This window comes from Oncorhynchus mykiss, chromosome 22 (genome assembly GCF_013265735.2).
Source record: "Oncorhynchus mykiss isolate Arlee chromosome 22, USDA_OmykA_1.1, whole genome shotgun sequence".
In the NCBI taxonomy this organism is placed as follows: Eukaryota; Metazoa; Chordata; class Actinopteri; order Salmoniformes; family Salmonidae; genus Oncorhynchus; species Oncorhynchus mykiss.
This window is the reverse complement of record NC_048586.1, coordinates 50,258,567-50,276,352: the sequence shown is the minus strand read 5'-3', so window position 1 is coordinate 50,276,352 and position 17,786 is coordinate 50,258,567. Positions and strand designations below refer to the sequence as shown.

The 17,786-nt window shown below is 43.7% G+C and overlaps 1 protein-coding gene across 1 annotated transcript in view; it reads right to left on the bottom strand.

Moving 5' to 3' along the window:
• si:ch211-67e16.11 overlaps positions 1–4,156 on the bottom strand; it is a 28,490-nt gene extending 24,334 nt beyond the window's left edge. Inside the window, exon 1 of the mRNA XM_036959483.1 lies at positions 3,415–4,156. Within this exon, the coding sequence (XP_036815378.1) occupies positions 3,415–3,925 (511 nt within the window). The 5' untranslated portion in view covers positions 3,926–4,156. The remainder of the gene's footprint in view (positions 1–3,414) is intronic.
• Between the last annotated feature and the right edge of the window lie 13,630 nt (positions 4,157–17,786).

The window sequence follows — 17,786 nt, the reverse complement described above, 5'->3', positions numbered from 1 at the left end:
CCATTTCCTGTTGTTAACTGTGGTCACTAACCCATTTCCTGTTGTTAACTGTGTTCACTGTCCCATTTCCTGCCGTTAACAATGGTCACAAACCCATTTCCTGGGTCTCGTTATGTTGAACACAGAAAGACCTGCGTGGTGCTCACTCTCTCTTAATGTTCCCTCTCAGCTTCAGGTGAGGTGGTCAAGCTTGGACACATGCAAACCCCCACAACACTTCCAGCTGACCCTCACAGATAGATGACCCTCACAGATAGATGACCCACACAGATAGATGCCCCTCGCAGATAGATGACCCTCACAGGTAGATGACCCTCACAGATAGATGACCCTCACAGATAGATGATCCTCACAGGTAGATGCCACTCACAGATAGATGACCCTCACAGGTAGACGACCCTCACAGGTAGATAACCCTCACAGATAGATGACCCTCACAGATAGATGACCCTCACAGGTAGATGACCCTCGCAGATAGATGACACTCACAGACTGTATTGATAATTAACCTGGAACCCTGTCAACGTTGGTCTCTCTCTGTCCACTGTCATGTACTAGACTGTAGTGTGAGGGGCAGGGCAGGGCTGTCATGTACTAGACTGTAGTGTGAGGGGCAGGGCAGGGCTGTCATGTACTAGACTGGAGTGTGAGGGGCAGGGCTGTCATGTACTAGACTGTAGTGTGAGGGGCAGGGCTGTCATGTACTAGACTGTAGTGTGAGGGGCAGGGCTGTCATGTACTAGACTGGAGTGTGAGGGGCAGGGCTGTCATGTACTAGACTGGAGTGTGAGGGGCAGGGCTGTCATGTACTAGACTGGAGTGTGAGGGGCAGGGCAGGGCTGTCATGTACTAGACTGGAGTGTGAGGGGCAAGGCTGTCATGTACTAGACTGGAGTGTGAGGGGCAGGGCTGTCATGTACTAGACTGTAGTGTGAGGGGCAGTGCAGGGCTGTCATGTACTAGACTGGAGTGTGAGGGGCAGGGCTGTCATGTACTAGACTGGAGTGTGAGGGGCAGGGCAGGGCTGTCATGTACTAGACTGGAGTGTGAGGGGCAGGGCAGGGCTGTCATGTACTAGACTGGAGTGTGAGGGGCAGTGCAGGGCTGTCATGTACTAGACTGGAGTGTGAGGGGCAGGGCAGGGCTGTCATGTACTAGACTGGAGTGTGAGGGGCAGGGCTGTCATGTACTAGACTGGAGTGTGAGGGGCAGGGCTGTCATGTACTAGACTGGAGTGTGAGGGGCAGGGCAGGGCTGTCATGTACTAGACTGGAGTGTGAGGGGCAGGGCTGTCATGTACTAGACTGGAGTGTGAGGGGCAGGGCTGTCATGTACTAGACTGGAGTGTGAGGGGCAGGGCAGGGCTGTCATGTACTAGACTGGAGTGTGAGGAGCAGGGCAGGGCTGTCATGTACTAGACTGTAGTGTGAGGGGCAGGGCTGTCATGTACTAGACTGTAGTGTGAGGAGCAGGGCAGGGCTGTCATGTACTAGACTGGAGTGTGAGGGGCAGGGCTGTCATGTACTAGACTGGAGTGTGAGGGGCAGGGCTGTCATGTACTAGACTGGAGTGTGAGGAGCAGGGCAGGGCTGTCATGTACTAGACTGGAGTGTGAGGGGCAGGGCTGTCATGTACTAGACTGGAGTGTGAGGGGCAGTGCAGGGCTGTCATGTACTAGACTGGAGTGTGAGGGGCAGTGCAGGGCTGTCATGTACTAGACTGGAGTGTGAGGGGCAGGGCTGTCATGTACTAGACTGTAGTGTGAGGGGCAGGGCTGTCATGTACTAGACTGGAGTGTGAGGGACAGGGCAGGGCTGTCATGTACTAGACTGGAGTGTGAGGGGCAGGGCTGTCATGTACTAGACTGGAGTGTGAGGAGCAGGGCTGTCATGTACTAGACTGGAGTGTGAGGGGCAGGGCTGTCATGTACTAGACTGGAGTCTGAGGGGCAGGGCTGTCATGTACTACACTGTAGTGTGAGGGGCAGGGCTGTCATGCACTAGACTGGAGTGTGAGGGGCAGGGCAGGGCTGAGAAGTTAAAAGGGTCAGTAGAGAGACACAGTTGAGAGTTGTAGAACTCCTACTTCCTGTCCCAGTGCAGCAGGGTGGAGAGGCTGAAATGTCTGGGCAGAGGGTGGTGGGTGGTGCTAAGGACAGCATCCACTCAAGATGAATAATGGAGAGGTGTTATTGTGAATACATGACTGGTGACTGTGGCTGGGTTCAGCCATGCATCTGGGTCCTCTACTACCCCAGCAGGGTGTCTACCACCTGGCATCGCCTGAGAGCTCTCTTCTCTCAAGTTGCTTACTGCTTACAAACTCTCTCTCTCTCTCTCTCTCTCTCTCTCTCACGCAGGTGCACACACACACACACACACACGGTACACACACACACGGTACACACACACAAACACACACACACACACACACACACACACACACACACACACACACACACACACACACACACACACACACACACACGTACACACACACACAAACACACACTGTCCTGTTCCGATTCTCTCACAGTGCTCTCAACCCTTCTGCTTACTCTGTGTGTAGGAGAAGACTCTGATGATTTCCCCTTACAGCCTCATTAGAATACAAAAAATGTCTCCCTCATATAGGAGTTAAGCTATGTAACATAAAGTGGTTTAACCACATTTCATGACCCACGGGATCAATTAATCAATATTCAGACTTAAAGTCACCTATAATATAATGCCTATGATAGTCATAAAACAAGGGACATTGCACTATACATCAGCTGAAAACGCATTCATTTCAATGTAATTGAATATTCATGTTCGGACATACAAAAGTACTATCATTTGTTCAAATTTGGCACCAGTCCTCATTTACCAATACTTACCTACCTATATAAGTCATTGAAGTAGACCTAAACACATGTTTGAGATGAGTAAAAAATGCTAGGCCGATACAAATTGCCTATCGAATAAGGCAGTGCTGATATGAGCCTATTGTGAATTGTTAACTGCGTGGTAGAGCTCAGTTATTTCCTAAATAAACATCAAGTTTAAACTTTTTTTTTGGGGGGGGGGTTGTTATTTACATTGTTAGTAGTACGATTTTTTATATTTTTTTAAACACGTTTTTCAAGAAGGGACAATTAAAGGGTTTAAGACTACATTTGACCTTACAATTAGGCTACTTCATCTTTCAACGGGATAGCTTTTCAAGCCGTTATTGTAGAATAAAATTAAGACATTTACCCTCCGACCGGGTAGACACTGGTTGAATCAACGTTGTTTCCGCCCAACGAGGAATAGACATGGAATTGATGTCTGTGCCCAGTGGGTTATTTATAAGAAAACAAGTTATAAATTGAGATATCCATATTAAAAGTGTATTTTTCAAAGTAAACATATTACATGAATTTGTTCTTACCTAAATAAATTCCATCCATATGTGCACATTTTTTCTTGGTCGTGTTTAGGTCCACATAAAAGAGAACCACAGGATGTCCGAAACTCTCTCCGGGACTGGGATCCAACACCAACACGGCATCATGCGCAGTCGATCCCGGGAAGAAATCGTGATGTCTTCTACTGTCCTCCAGTACCGAACTCATACCGTAACCGCCCTGCTTCGGCGGTAGCGTCCCTGAAGAATAGGAATCTGGGAGAATGGCGAGTACTTTCTCGGAGTTTGGCTCGGAAACGTACACGGCCACCCCGCTGAGCTGAAGATGGGACAGCCGCTTACATTCGCCCTCAGACAGAGATACCCTGCGGCACAGGTTTAACTTCAGGTACTGAAACCCGGTCTTCACCCACCGATCCAAGCGGCCAAACTTCACCTGGGAGCCGCGGGAGTCACCCAGGAATAGAACCAAGATCAAAAGAGACACGCGCATCCACTTGAGGCTCATGGTTTTGTTGGAAAAAAGATGTGTCATTACGCGCGTGCCTATTTCTTTATTCCACTTATTATTATATATATTTTTTTATAAACTCTCTCAATTATAGGCTACCACTTTCCAAAACGTTAATGTAATGTTTATTTTGGAATATTAACTCTCTGTAGAAGCTTACTCGACGGCTCCCAACTGTCTTATCAAATGTGAGAGATGCAGCTCTCTACATTAAATGAGGACTTCAAAGGGCTCAGAGCGGCGGCCTGGTGGAGAGTACTGTGCAACAGTAACTCCATCCCACAGGCTCTGACACGCCGGTAAACAAAGGGGGAGAGTGGGAGTTAGAGGGGGGGGGGGGGGGGGGGGGGGTCTCTAAAGGAACCCGGTGCAGCATGAGGATGGGGATAAGAGGCTACCTGGCTGTCAACGGCAGGAAGAGCGCATCATAGACGCACCGCGCGTCCACTTTTGTTCCAAAGAATGCTGAGCAGGAGTCAATACTGGAAAGGGTGATTCACATAAAACATATAGTCCTATTGATTATGAAATAAACCAATATGTTTTTAAACAATATCTACTGTATCTTAAAAAAAAACAACTTTATGTCTGTATGTTTTCCACAGGTTGTTCACTGGGAAGACATCGTCAAATCACATGTTATTTGTCACATGCCCCGAATACAACAGGTGTAGGTAGACCTCACAGTGAAATGCTTACTTACAAGCCCTTAATTAACCAATAATGTTTTAAGAAAATCCCTAAAAAAGTAAGAGATAAGAATAAGTGATAATTAAAGAGAGGGGCTATATACAGGGGTACCGGTACAAAATCAATGTGTCAATGTGGAGGCTATATACAGGGGTACCGGTACAAAATCAATGTGTCAATGTGGAGGCTATATACAGGGGGTACCGGTACAGAGTCAATGTGTCAATGTGCGGGGGGCACCGGTGTCGAGGTAATTGAGGTAATTATGTACATGTAGGTAGAATTATTACAGTTTTTTTCGATTGCTAAACGACAGTGGGCACAACTGGAGTCACATGTGCAAAACTCTAACTACAGTCTGCACTACCAACAGTCACCTGAGCTAAACAGTTCACATCACCTGCAAAACTCATTCCAAGCAACACAACTCTTAACACATGGCTCAAAACACGCTCAGTGCAGCCAAACACTATGCACAACCCTCACTGAGATAACACACACTGTCACTCAGAACACACTGAGAGTAAAAACACTAGCATCAAACACCAATACAGAAAATACAAACTTTTCATCTTTACAGTTTGAACAATTTCAGTGACTTAATACAAAGTAATATTTTCTTTAAAGAAAATAGTGACATTCTTTCACATGATTTATTAACATTTTTAGAACAATTCATTAAGGTAAATGAAAATTAGCAGTTTGCTTCAATAGTCTGTAGTAATTTACGGAATTACAGTAATGAGAAAAAAAAGGTAGAAACTCAAAGTACATACTGTAATTCGAACAAATAATTGAGGGGCTAATCCTGCCTCTCTCTAGCATCAGGCCACAGGTTTTCTTCAACATCACATCTAATGTTTTCTCTTGCCATGCACCTGGGGAAGAACCTTCTGGAGTGCCTTATCCATCCCTGGCAGTCCTCTGGACTCGTGTCCTCACATCCGGCACGCATGGCTTCCAAAAGAGACATTTGGTCATGTGGGTGGTGACCAAACACTTTCCACCTCCAGGCAGAGAAAAACTCCTCTATTGGGTTGAGGAAGGGTGAATATGCAGGCAGGTACAAAACCATAAATCTGTGATGTGCAAGGTTTGGCAAGGTTAAATCCAGCTTCATCGATAAATACAAATGAATGTGGTCTTTCCAGTGCTTCCACCTCCATTACTCTCTGAAAAACAGTAAGTGCACAGTTTCACTGTAGAAATGCTAGTGTTTTTTTTTACTGTAAATATTTTGTATAGCTGTGTACGTAACCTCAGACGTCTTACCTGGACATATTGGTATCTTTGCTCTTTTACCCGTTCACTATTTCTCTCGAACGGTACAGTGTATAACTGTTTCATTGTAACTTGGTGTTTCTTTAGGACTCGAGCAATAGTTGTTGTGCTGACAGAATTAACATTTTCAAATATATCATTATCAGCCAGCACACTATCTTGAATCTCCCGCAGTTTTATTGCATTGTTGACAACAACCATGTCAACAATAGCATTTTCCTGCGCATCTGAAAATATTTTTCCTCTTCCCCCTGTTGGGGGCAGCCTTTGGGTCCTGTTGTAAAAATATATTTTACAGTCAAACTTACTGTAATATATATCTGTGTAAATATTCTATAATTGCAATACAAAATAGATTCCTGTAATGTTTTCATTTACTGTAAGGATGTAACTCTCACCTGTTTGCATGATGGAAAATTCGCTTTACAGATGGTCTATAAGTGTAGCCCTTATTTCATCTGAAATATCAGCTCTTTGTCTTCTTTGTCTTCCTCCACGCATCCGCCCTCTCCCTGCCACCCTTCTCCCTCCACGAACCCATCTTCCTTGTTCCATTTCCAAAATGAATCTTTCTGAGCTCTACCTATATATACTGTAATATGTGTGTGTGTTAACTAACAAGTCTAAAACAAGACACCTGCTTAGCCTTTCAGCTGAAATTGCAATCAGCAGTGTTTGAAAGGCACAAGGCTGAAATCTATTCCGTTTTGAATGTGTGGTTCACAGTTTTGACAGCAGTGTGTTAGCATTTGAACAAAGTGCTGTAAATCCACAGTGTTGTGCAGGTTGTGGTTAAAGTCATGGGATAAGTGTGTAGAGTTTTGAAAACTGTGTTCAAGCAATGAAAAACGAACTAGAGTTTGGTCCACATGAACTGCTGCTGTGCAGACTGTAGTTAGAGTTTTGCACATGTGACTCCAGTTGTGTCCACTGTCGTTTAGCAATCGGAAAAAACTGTAAAGTGGGTATGCATAGATAAACACAGAGAGTAGCAGGAGCGTGGGGGGGGGGGGGGGGGCAATGCAAATAGTCTGGGTATCCATTTGATTAGATGTTCAGGAGTCTTATGGCTTGGGGGTAGAAGCTGTTTAGAAGCCTATTGGACCTAGACTTGACACTCCGGTACCACTTTCCGTGTGGTAGCAGAGGGAACAGTCTATGACTAGGGTGGCTGGAGCCTTTGACAATTGTTAGGGCCTTCCTCTGACACCACCTGGTATAGAGGTCCTGGATGGCATGAAGCTTGGCCCCAGTGATGTACTGGGCCGTATGCACTACCCTCTGTAGTAGCTTACGGTGGGAGGCCGAGCAGTTGCCGTACCAGGCAGTGATGCAACCCATCAGGGTGCTCTCGATGGTGCAGCTGTTTTTTTCGTACCCTCTTCACGACTGTCTTAGTGTGCTTGGGCCATGTTAGTTTGTTGGTGATGTGGACGCCAAGGAACTTGAAGCTCTCAACCTGCTCCACTACAGTCCCATCGATGAGAATGGGGGTGTGCTCGGTCCTCCTTTTCCTGTAGTCCACAATTACAGTGCCTTGCGAAAGTATTCGGCCCCCTTGAACTTTGCGACCTTTTGCCACATTTCAGGCTTCAAACATAAAGATATAAAACTGTTTTTTTTTGTGAAGAATCAACAACAAGTGGGACACAATCATGAAGTGGAACGACATTTATTGGATATTTCAAACTTTTTTAACAAATCAAAAACTGAAAAATTGGGTGCTACAGGTCGTTAGTCATTTAGGCAGGTTACGTTAGTGTTCTTGGGCACAGGGACTATGGTGGTCTGCTTGAAACATGTTGGTATTACAGACTCAGACAGGGAGAGGTTGAAAATATCAGTGAAGCCACTCGCCAGTTGGTCAGCGCATGCTCGGAGTACACGTGCTGGTAATCTGTCTAGCCCTGCGGCCTTGCGAATGTTGACCTGTTTAAAGGTTTTACTCACATCGGCTGCGGAGAGCGTGATCACACAGTCGTCTGGAACAGCTGGTGCTCTCATGCATGTTTCAGTGTTACTTGCCTCGAAGCGAGCATAGAAGTTATTTAGCTTGTCTGGTAGGCTCGTGTCACTGGGCAGCTCTCGACTGTGCTTCCCTTTGTAGTCTGTAATAGTTTGCAAGCCCTGCCACATCCGACGAGCGTCGGAGCCGGTGTAGTACGATTCGATCTTAGTCCTGTATTGACGCTCTTTGCCTGCTTGATGGTTCGTCATACAGAGTTGCAGATGCTCGCTAAAGAGGCAGTCTATTGTTGCCACATCCATTTTTGTTGTTGTTGACTAAATTGAATGAATGATATGCACCCGTTGATTCTGGAAGAATATACCATACAAGCTTCAACTGTCACAGCCCCATCAAAACTCCCAAAATATAAGCTTGTTTTACCCCGATGTTTGTAAACAAAATAAATGTAAACAAACACGGTATAGCCTCATAATAGGGTTAATGCTATTATTTGGATATACTGGGTGGTCAGTCCTTACACGCATAGCTCTGTCTATGAATTTATGTCAGTGATTACAATGATTAAGTTCCATCCCTTTTTACCGAAACAGTGGGAGTGAGTATGCTTTGCTATTGTTCCAACTTCAGACTGCCCCTTCGACTTCGATACATACTTATAACTTAGTTATACCACCGTTCACATAGCTCTGAACTCGGCCCATACCCATGCCTAAAAGCCACAAATTGGATGATGGAAGAACATGGCTGTCTCTGTCCAGCTCTGTGTACTACCAGGTGTATCCTGTACATATGACAAATACATCTTGAAACCACAGCAATATATTTAGAGTTTTAGGGTTTATATTGTTCTAATTGTAGACATTTCAGTTACACATCATGGTTTAAATATTCTCCATGTTATGTCAATGGGAGGGTTAACATGGCCACCATTGACTGTTGAAGTGTGACGTAAGCGCATCACAACACAGAAACTGCATAGGTCTTTACTCTCTAAATACATGGCTCTGTTTGAAGCTAGTGCCATCTAGTGGCTATGGGTAACCCACAACACACTCCAACCACATCAAACGTTCAGTTCATTCAGTGTCCACTAAGGGTCCCCGTTGTCAAAGTTAAAAGAGAACAGCTGCCTGGACGCTGACCTGGAACAGAGACCACAGCTTGAGTTATAGACTACATATATATATATATATATATATATATATATATATATATATATATATATGGTGTCAAAATTCCATTCAGTTTCCCAAAGAAATCCTGGCAGATTGTCTTTACAACTCATTTCTTATCCTGGTTAGAGTATTCTGGATTTCCTGCTTATTCCCTCCTGATCCCGGGAATCTTCCAATCAGGTTGTTTTGGGGGAGGGAAAACATGTGTATTTTGCACCACGACAGCCCTGATTGGACTAATTCACCAGTCACTTATTATTCATACGCGTCAACTAGCAGAAGGGAAGTATAACAGTATTTGTTGTGTGATGTTTCTTCTATGCCTCCCGTAAAAATAAAGTTCTAGTTGTGTCCGTTTGGGTGACCTTGCGAAGTTTGTTTAAACAGGGGAGGTCAGCCATAATGTGTTTTTCAGCCCTCTATGCCTGTACTTTGTGAGGGCACTTCACCTGCCATTTTGAGTATCCTGATGTGTTACCTGCTGGGCGCAGACTTTTTTCTCCACTTGCTGTCTGAATGACGTGCCCAAAGTAAACTGCCTGTTGCTCAGGTCCTGAAACCAGGATATGCATATAATTGATACCATTGGAAAGAAAACACTTTGAAGTTTGTAGAAATGTTAAAGTAATGTAGGACAGTCTTTGACTGATTATACTGTATCAGTCTATGATGACTGATTATAATGTAGCAGTCTATGAAGGTCTATGATGACTGATTATACTGTAGCAGTCTATGGAAGTCTATGATGACTGATTATACTGTAGCAGTCTATGTAAGTCTATGATGACTGATTCTACTGTAACAGTCTATGGAAGTCTATGATGACTGATTATACTGTAGCAGTATATGGAAGTCTATGATGACTGATTATACTGTAGCAGTATATGGAAGTCTATGATGACTGATTATACTGTAACAGTCTATGGAGGTCTATGATGACTGATTATACTGTAGCAGTCTATGTAAGTCTATGATGACTGATTATACTGTAGCAGTCTATGTAAGTCTATGATGACTGATTATACTGTAACAGTATATGGAAGTCTATGATGACTGATTATACTGTAACAGTCTATGGAGGTCTATGATGACTGATTATACTGTAGCAGTCTATGGAGGTCTATGATGACTGATTATACTGTAGCAGTCTATGGAGGTCTATGATGACTGATTATACTGTAGCAGTCTATGGAGGTCTATGATGACTGATTATACTGTAGCAGTCTATGATGACTGATTATACTGTAGCAGTCTATGGAGGTCTATGATGACTGATTATACTGTAGCAGTCTATGGAAGTCTATGATGACTGATTATACTGTAGCAGTCTATGATGACTGATTATACTGCAGCAGACTATGATGACTGATTATACTGTAGCAGTCTATGATGACTGATTATACTGCAGCAGTCTATGATGACTGATTATACTGTAGCAGTCTATGATGACTGATTATACTGCAGCAGTCTATGATGACTGATTATACTGCAGCAGTCTATGATGACTGATTATACTGCAGCAGTCTATGATGACTGATTATACTGCAGCAGTCTATGATGACTGATTATACTGCAGCAGTCTATGATGACTGATTATACTGCAGCAGTCTATGATGACTGATTATACTGTAGCAGTCTATGATGACTGATTATACTGTAGCAGTCTATGATGACTGATTATACTGTAGCAGTCTATGATGACTGATTATACTGCAGCAGTCTATGATGACTGATTATACTGCAGCAGTCTATGATGACTGATTATACTGTAGCAGTCTATGGAAGTCTATGATGACTGATTATACTGTAGCAGTCTATGATGACTGATTATACTGTAGCAGTCTATGGAAGTCTATGATGACTGATTATACTGTAGCAGTCTATGATGACTGATTATACTGCAGCAGTCTATGATGACTGATTATACTGTAGCAGTCTATGGAAGTCTATGATGACTGATTATACTGTAGCAGTCTATGGAAGTCTATGATGACTGATTATACTGTAGCAGTCTATGATGACTGATTATACTGCAGCAGTCTATGATGACTGATTATACTGCAGCAGTGTATGATGACTGATTATACTGTAGCAGTCTATGGAAGTCTATGATGACTGGTTATACTGTAACAGTCTATGGAAGTCTATGATGACTGGTTATACTGTAACAGTCTATGGAAGTCTATGATGACTGGTTATACTGTAACAGTCTATGGAAGTCTATGATGACTGGTTATACTGTAACAGTCTATGGAAGTCTATGATGACAGGTCACCAGGCAACCAGAGACAGAGCAGAGTGTGCATCAATTGTTACAGTAGTGGCATTACAAGCAACATCCCAAATAGCACCCTATAGTGCACTCCTTTTGACCAGAGCCTTATGGGCCGAGGCACCCTATTCCCTATATAGTGCACGCCTTTTGACCAGAGCCCTATGGGCCGTGGCACCCTATTCCCTATATAGTGCACGCCTTTTGACCAGAGCCCTATGGGCCGTGGCACCCTATTCCCTATATAGTGCACTCCATTTGACCAGAGCCCTACGGGTAGTGTACTGTATAAGGAACCATTTGGGACAAAGCTTCAGAGTGGCCTACTGTCAGTGTGAATTGCAGGTGGTTTGTCACTATGCTGACTGAATGTGAGACGATAGAGGTGAGGTTCCTTACGTGGTTCTGTTGTAAAGGTCCATTGACTAGGGGGGGATATAGGAGTTGTTTTGATGAAGAGCCGAGAGCTCCAAACATGACACTAAGCCTCGACTATGTTCCAGTGAACTGGAGAAGAAAGTCTACTTTGTTTTGCTATTGTTTGTGTGCAGAAGTGCTTGTAGGTCAGGCGTGTACAACTTACAACCCCATTCGGGCCTACTACACAATTCTGCATCAGGCGGCAGGTAAGTAGGTAGGGTGGCAGCGTGTCGGGCCAGTAACCGAAAGGTTGCAGGTTTGAATACCCGAGCTAACAAGGTGAAAAATCTGTTGATTTAAAAAAAAATTACGAGGTAAGTTGACTGAGAACACATTCTCATTTACAGCAACAACCTGGGGAATAGTTACAGGGGAGAGGAGGGGGATGAATGAGCCAATTGTAAGCTGGGGATGATTAGGTGACCATGATGGTTTGAGGGCCAGATTGGGAATTTAGCCAGGACACCAAAGGTTAACATCCCATCCGAAAGACAACACCCAACACAGGGCAATGTCCCCAATCACTGCCCTGAGGCATTGGGATATTTTTTTAGACCAGAGGAAAGAGTGCTTCCTACTGGCCCTCCAACATAACTTCCAGCAGCATCTGGTCTCCCATCCAGGGACTGACCAGGACCAACCCTGTTTAGCTTCAGAAGCAAGTCAACAGTGGGATGCAGGGTGGTATGCTGCTGGTGATGCAGGGTGGTATGCTGCTGGTGATGCAGGGTGGTATGCTGCTGGTGATGCAGGGTGGTATGCTGCTGGTGATGCAGGGTGGTATGCTGCTGGCAGTATACCATTGCCCTTTAGCAATGCACTAAACCCTGATTTGCTACCTAACCACTATGGCTTTGTGCCTATTGATTCATATGATGCTCATGCAATGAGTATGTACCATTGCCTACATGGAAATTAAGAGCTATTTGCATGTGAAACTGTATAGGACCACCAAGGTAAAATTAGTTTTATACTGGATATTCGGTGGATACTCTGTTTTCTCTAGTCTGACTCGAGCATGCCATGACTGTGAAGATGGTTCATTCTGAATCAGGGATGAATAGAATCCACACTTTTTTTTTTTAGTTGTTGAAACTGTGGATTTAGCTCTATCCTCCCCTGATTTAGAATATACCATCTTCATAACGCATGACTTTGATTTGAAGATTGCAAGCTAAAACAACTCTATATATCTAAATGTCAACAAACTTATACAGATCTAATGTTACAGTAGATAATATGTCTAAACTCCAATATACTGAAAGAGAAAAAAACATGTACATAACAAAAATAAATGTACAAGAAAGGTATAATATTCATGAAGTGCATTGTAAACAAGAATGGTAAAATGATGTCACATAAATCAAATCAAAGTTTATTTTGATCACATGCGCCGAATACAACAAGTGTAGACCTTACCGTGAAATGCTGAATACAACAGCATTACCGTGAAATGCTGAATACAACAGCATTACCATGAAATGCTGAATACAACAGCATTACCGTGAAATGCTGAATACAACAGCATTACCGTGAAATGCTGAATACAACAACTGTAGACTTTCTCTCCTGTTGCCCTAGCCTGCATCTGTTCTGGGTATTGGGATCCAGGTTATTCACAAGTGGAGTCAGATGCCACGCAAGATACCGCTCCTAGTGCAGAAGTACGTCCACTGCCTGGGAATGACAAACACTTCTTCTAGTGGTGTGAATGCGATTGTAGCCTGGTCTCAGATCTGTTTGTGCTATCTTGCCAGCTTCTGACCAGCCTGGTCCCAGATCTATTTGTGTTGTCTTGCCAGATTCTGCCCATTGGGACCAGGCTAGTGTGATTGACCAGTAAACTGGACAGGATTATGATAACAACGTTGTTTTGTTGTATCTCTCTCAGGTATCTCCACAAGCCTCATCAGTGGGAATAAGTGTTGACCTGCGTATCTATGTGTACGTGTCATGTCTATGTGTTCGTGTCATGTCTATGTGTACGTGTCATGTCTATGTGTACGTGTCATGTTACGACCCGCTCCGCGGTTACATCTTCCAAGAATATTTAAATACAACCCTTACACTGCCTTCTGAAAGTCCCCCTTGACTTATTCCACATTGTAGTGTTATAGCCTGAATGCAAAAATGGATTACATTGATTTTTTCCCCCTCACCTATAGTGACATCACAATACCCCATAATGACATCACAATACCCCGTAGTGACATCACAATACCCCGTAGTGACATCACAATACCCCATAATGACATCACAATACCCCACAATGACAAAGTGAAAACATGTTTTTAGACCTATTTTCTAATTTATTGAAAATGAAATACAGAAATATCTCATTTACAAAAGTTTTATGTTATATTCACATTTAGCAGCGATTATACCTGTGATTCTTTCTGGGTAATTCTCTAAGAGCTTTGCACCCTTGGATTGTACAATATTTTAACATCTTTTAAAAATTATTCAAGCTTTTGTCAAGTTGGTTGTTGATCATTGCTAGACAGGCATTTTCAAGTCTTACCATAGATTTTCATGCCGATTTTAAGTCAAAACTGTAACTAGACCACTCAGGAACATTCAATATCTTCTTGGTAAGCAACTCCAGTGTAGATTTGGCCTTGTGGTTTAGGTTATTGTCCTGCTGAGATGTGAATTAATCTCCCAGTGTCTGTTGGAAAGCAGACTGAACCAGGATTTTACTTGTGCTTAGTTCTATTCCGTTTCTTTTTATCCCCCAAAATGCCCTAGTCCTTGTCAATGACAAGCATACCCATAACATGATGCAGCCACCACCATGCTTGAAAATATGAAGACTGATACTCAGTGATGTGTTGTATTTGCCCCAAAACAAAACACTTTCTATTCAGGACATAAAGTTAATTTATTTACTTTAGTAAAATCCCTGAGCGGTTTCCTTCCCCTCTGGCAACTGAGAGGACCAAAACCCTCCACACTGACTCAGTACCGGTACCCCCTGTATATAGCCTCCACACTGACTCAGTACTAGTGCCCCCTGTATATAGCCTCCTCACTGACTCTGTACCGGTACCCCCTGTATATAGCCTCCACATTGACTCTGTACCGGTACCCCCTGTATATAGCCTCCACATTGACTCTGTACCGGTACCCCCTGTATATAGCCTCCACATTGACTCTGTACCGGTACCCCCTGTATATAGTCTCCACATTGAATCTGTACCGGTACCCCCTGTATATATCCTTCACATTGACTCTGTACCGGTACCCCCTGTATATAGTCTCCACATTGAATCTGTACCGGTACCCCCTGTATATAGTCTCCACATTGAATCTGTACCGGTACCCCCTGTATATAGCCTCCACATTGACTCTGTACCGGTACCCCCTGTATATAGTCTCCACATTGAATCTGTACCGGTACCCCCTGTATATAGTCTCCACATTGACTCTGTACCGGTACCCCCTGTATATAGTCTCCACATTGAATCTGTACCGGTACCCCCTGTATATAGTCTCCACATTGACTCTGTACCGGTACCCCCTGTATATAGTCTCCACATTGACTCTGTACCGGTACCCCCTGTATATAGTCTCCACATTGACTCTGTACCGGTACCCCCTGTATATAGTCTCCACATTGAATCTGTACCGGTACCCCCTGTATATAGCCTCCACATTGACTCTGTACCGGTACCCCCTGTATATAGCCTCCACATTGACTCTGTACCGGTACCCCCTGTATATAGCCTCCATATTGACTCTGTACCGTAATACCCTGTTTATAGCCTCCACATTGACTCTGTACCGGTACCCCCTGTATATAGCCTCCACATTGACTCTGTACCGGTACCCCCTGTATATAGCCTCCACATTGACTCTGTACCGGTACCCCCTGTATATAGTCTCCACATTGACTCTGTACCGGTACCCCCTGTATATAGCCTCCACATTGACTCTGTACCGGTACCTCCTGTATATAGCCTCCACATTGACTCTGTACCGGTACCCCCTGTATATAGTCTCCACATTGACTCTGTACCGGTACCCCCTGTATATAGCCTCCACATTGACTCTGTACCGGTACCCCCTGTATATAGCCTCCACATTGACTCTGTACCGGTACCCCCTGTATATAGCCTCCACATTGACTCTGTATCAGTACCTCCTGTATATAGCCTCCACATTGACTCTGTACCGGTACCCCCTGTATATAGCCTCCACATTGACTCTGTACTATATATTCAATATACAGGTGTCTGTTTTTTTTTAAATACCTGTCTTCCAACAGGTGCCCTTCTTTGCAAGGCATTTAAAAACCTCCCTGGTCTTTGTGATTGAATCCCTTGTCTGAAATGCACTGCTCAACTGAGGGACCTTACAGATAATTGTATGTGTGGGGTACAGAGAAAAAAATCATATTAAACACTATTATTGCATAGTGACACCATTCAACAGTATAATGAGATTGTTAATCAACATTTTTCTCCTGAACATACTTAGGATTGCCTGAACGGGGTTCAATACTTATCGACTCAAGACAAGTTCCGATTTTCATATTTAATTAATTTGTTTAAATAAATAAAAAAAAGCTAAAAACACAATTCCACTTTGACATTATGGGGTATTGTGTGTGTGTGTGTGTGTGTGTGTGTGTGTGTGTGTGTGTGTGTGTGTGTGTAGGCAACAAAATCTTAATTTGAATCGATTTTTTTATTCAATCTGTAACACAACAAAATGTAGAAAAAGTAAAGGTATGAATACTTTCTTAAGGTCCAGACATATGGAAGTCAGAGCAGAAACCAGGAAGTCCAAGGAGCCGTAGATCTCATCTATTTATTTAAGGGTATAAAACTATTTGTATTGTTTTGAAAAACATTTCAAAGTGGTTTCCATCGTCGGGCAAGAAAGATAAGAAAAGATATGGAACTACCCAGACTCTGCCTAGAGCTGGCCGTCCGCTCAAACTGAGCAACCGGGCAAGAAGGATCTTGGTCAGGGGAGGTGACCAAGAACCCAAAACTAAAGAGTTCCTTAGCCAAGATGGACGAACCTGCTAGAAGGACAACAGTCTCTACAGCACGTCACCAATCTGGTCTTTATGAGAGAGTGGCCAGACAGAAGCCACTCCTGAGAAAAAGGCACATGACAGTACGCCTGGAGTTTGCAAAAAGGAATGTGGAAGACAGAGCACAAGACAAAAAATACAATTCTGTGGTCTGATGAGACTAAAATATAACTCTTGGCTTGAATGCAGAGCGCAATGTCAAGAGGAAACCAGGCACAGCTCATCACCCGTCTAACACCATCCCTACAGTGAAGCATGGTGGTGGCAGCATCATGTTATGGGGATGCTTTTCAGCAGTAGGGACTGGGAGACTGGTAAGGATAAAGGGAACAATGAATGGAGCCAAATACAGGCAAATCCTTGATGAGAACCTGTTCAGAGTGCAAACGACCTGAGACAGGGGGCGAAGATTTACGTTCCAACAGGACAATGACCCCAAGCATACAGCCAACGCAATGCTGGAATGGCTTCAGTACAAGAATGTGAAAGTCATTGAGTGGCCGAGCCAAAGCCCAGACTTGAATCCCATTGAAAATCTGTGGAAAGACTTGAAGATTGCTGTTCACCGCCGCTCCCCATCTGACTTAACAGAGCTTGAGAAAATCTGTATGGAAGAATGGGAGAAAATCCCCAAATCCAAATGTGCAATGCTGATACAGACATACCCAAGACGACTCAAAGCTGAATCAGACATACCCAAGACGACTCAAAGCTGAAACAGACATACCCAAGACGACTCAAAGCTGAATCAGACATACCCAAGACGACTCAAAGCTGAATCAGACATACCCAAGACGACTCAAAGCTGAATCAGACATACCCAAGACGACTCAAAGCTGAATCAGACATACCCAAGACGACTCAAAGCTGAATCAGACATACCCAAGATGAGAAAACGTAAATTGTAACCGTGCAGATAGTTTTAACATATCCATGAGAAATGCATTGTATTTGATATTATAACGAAAGGTCTGGTTGGGTATATTAGATTTTCCACAATGAAACCAAAAACCAGGTAGTTCAATGTCCATTTT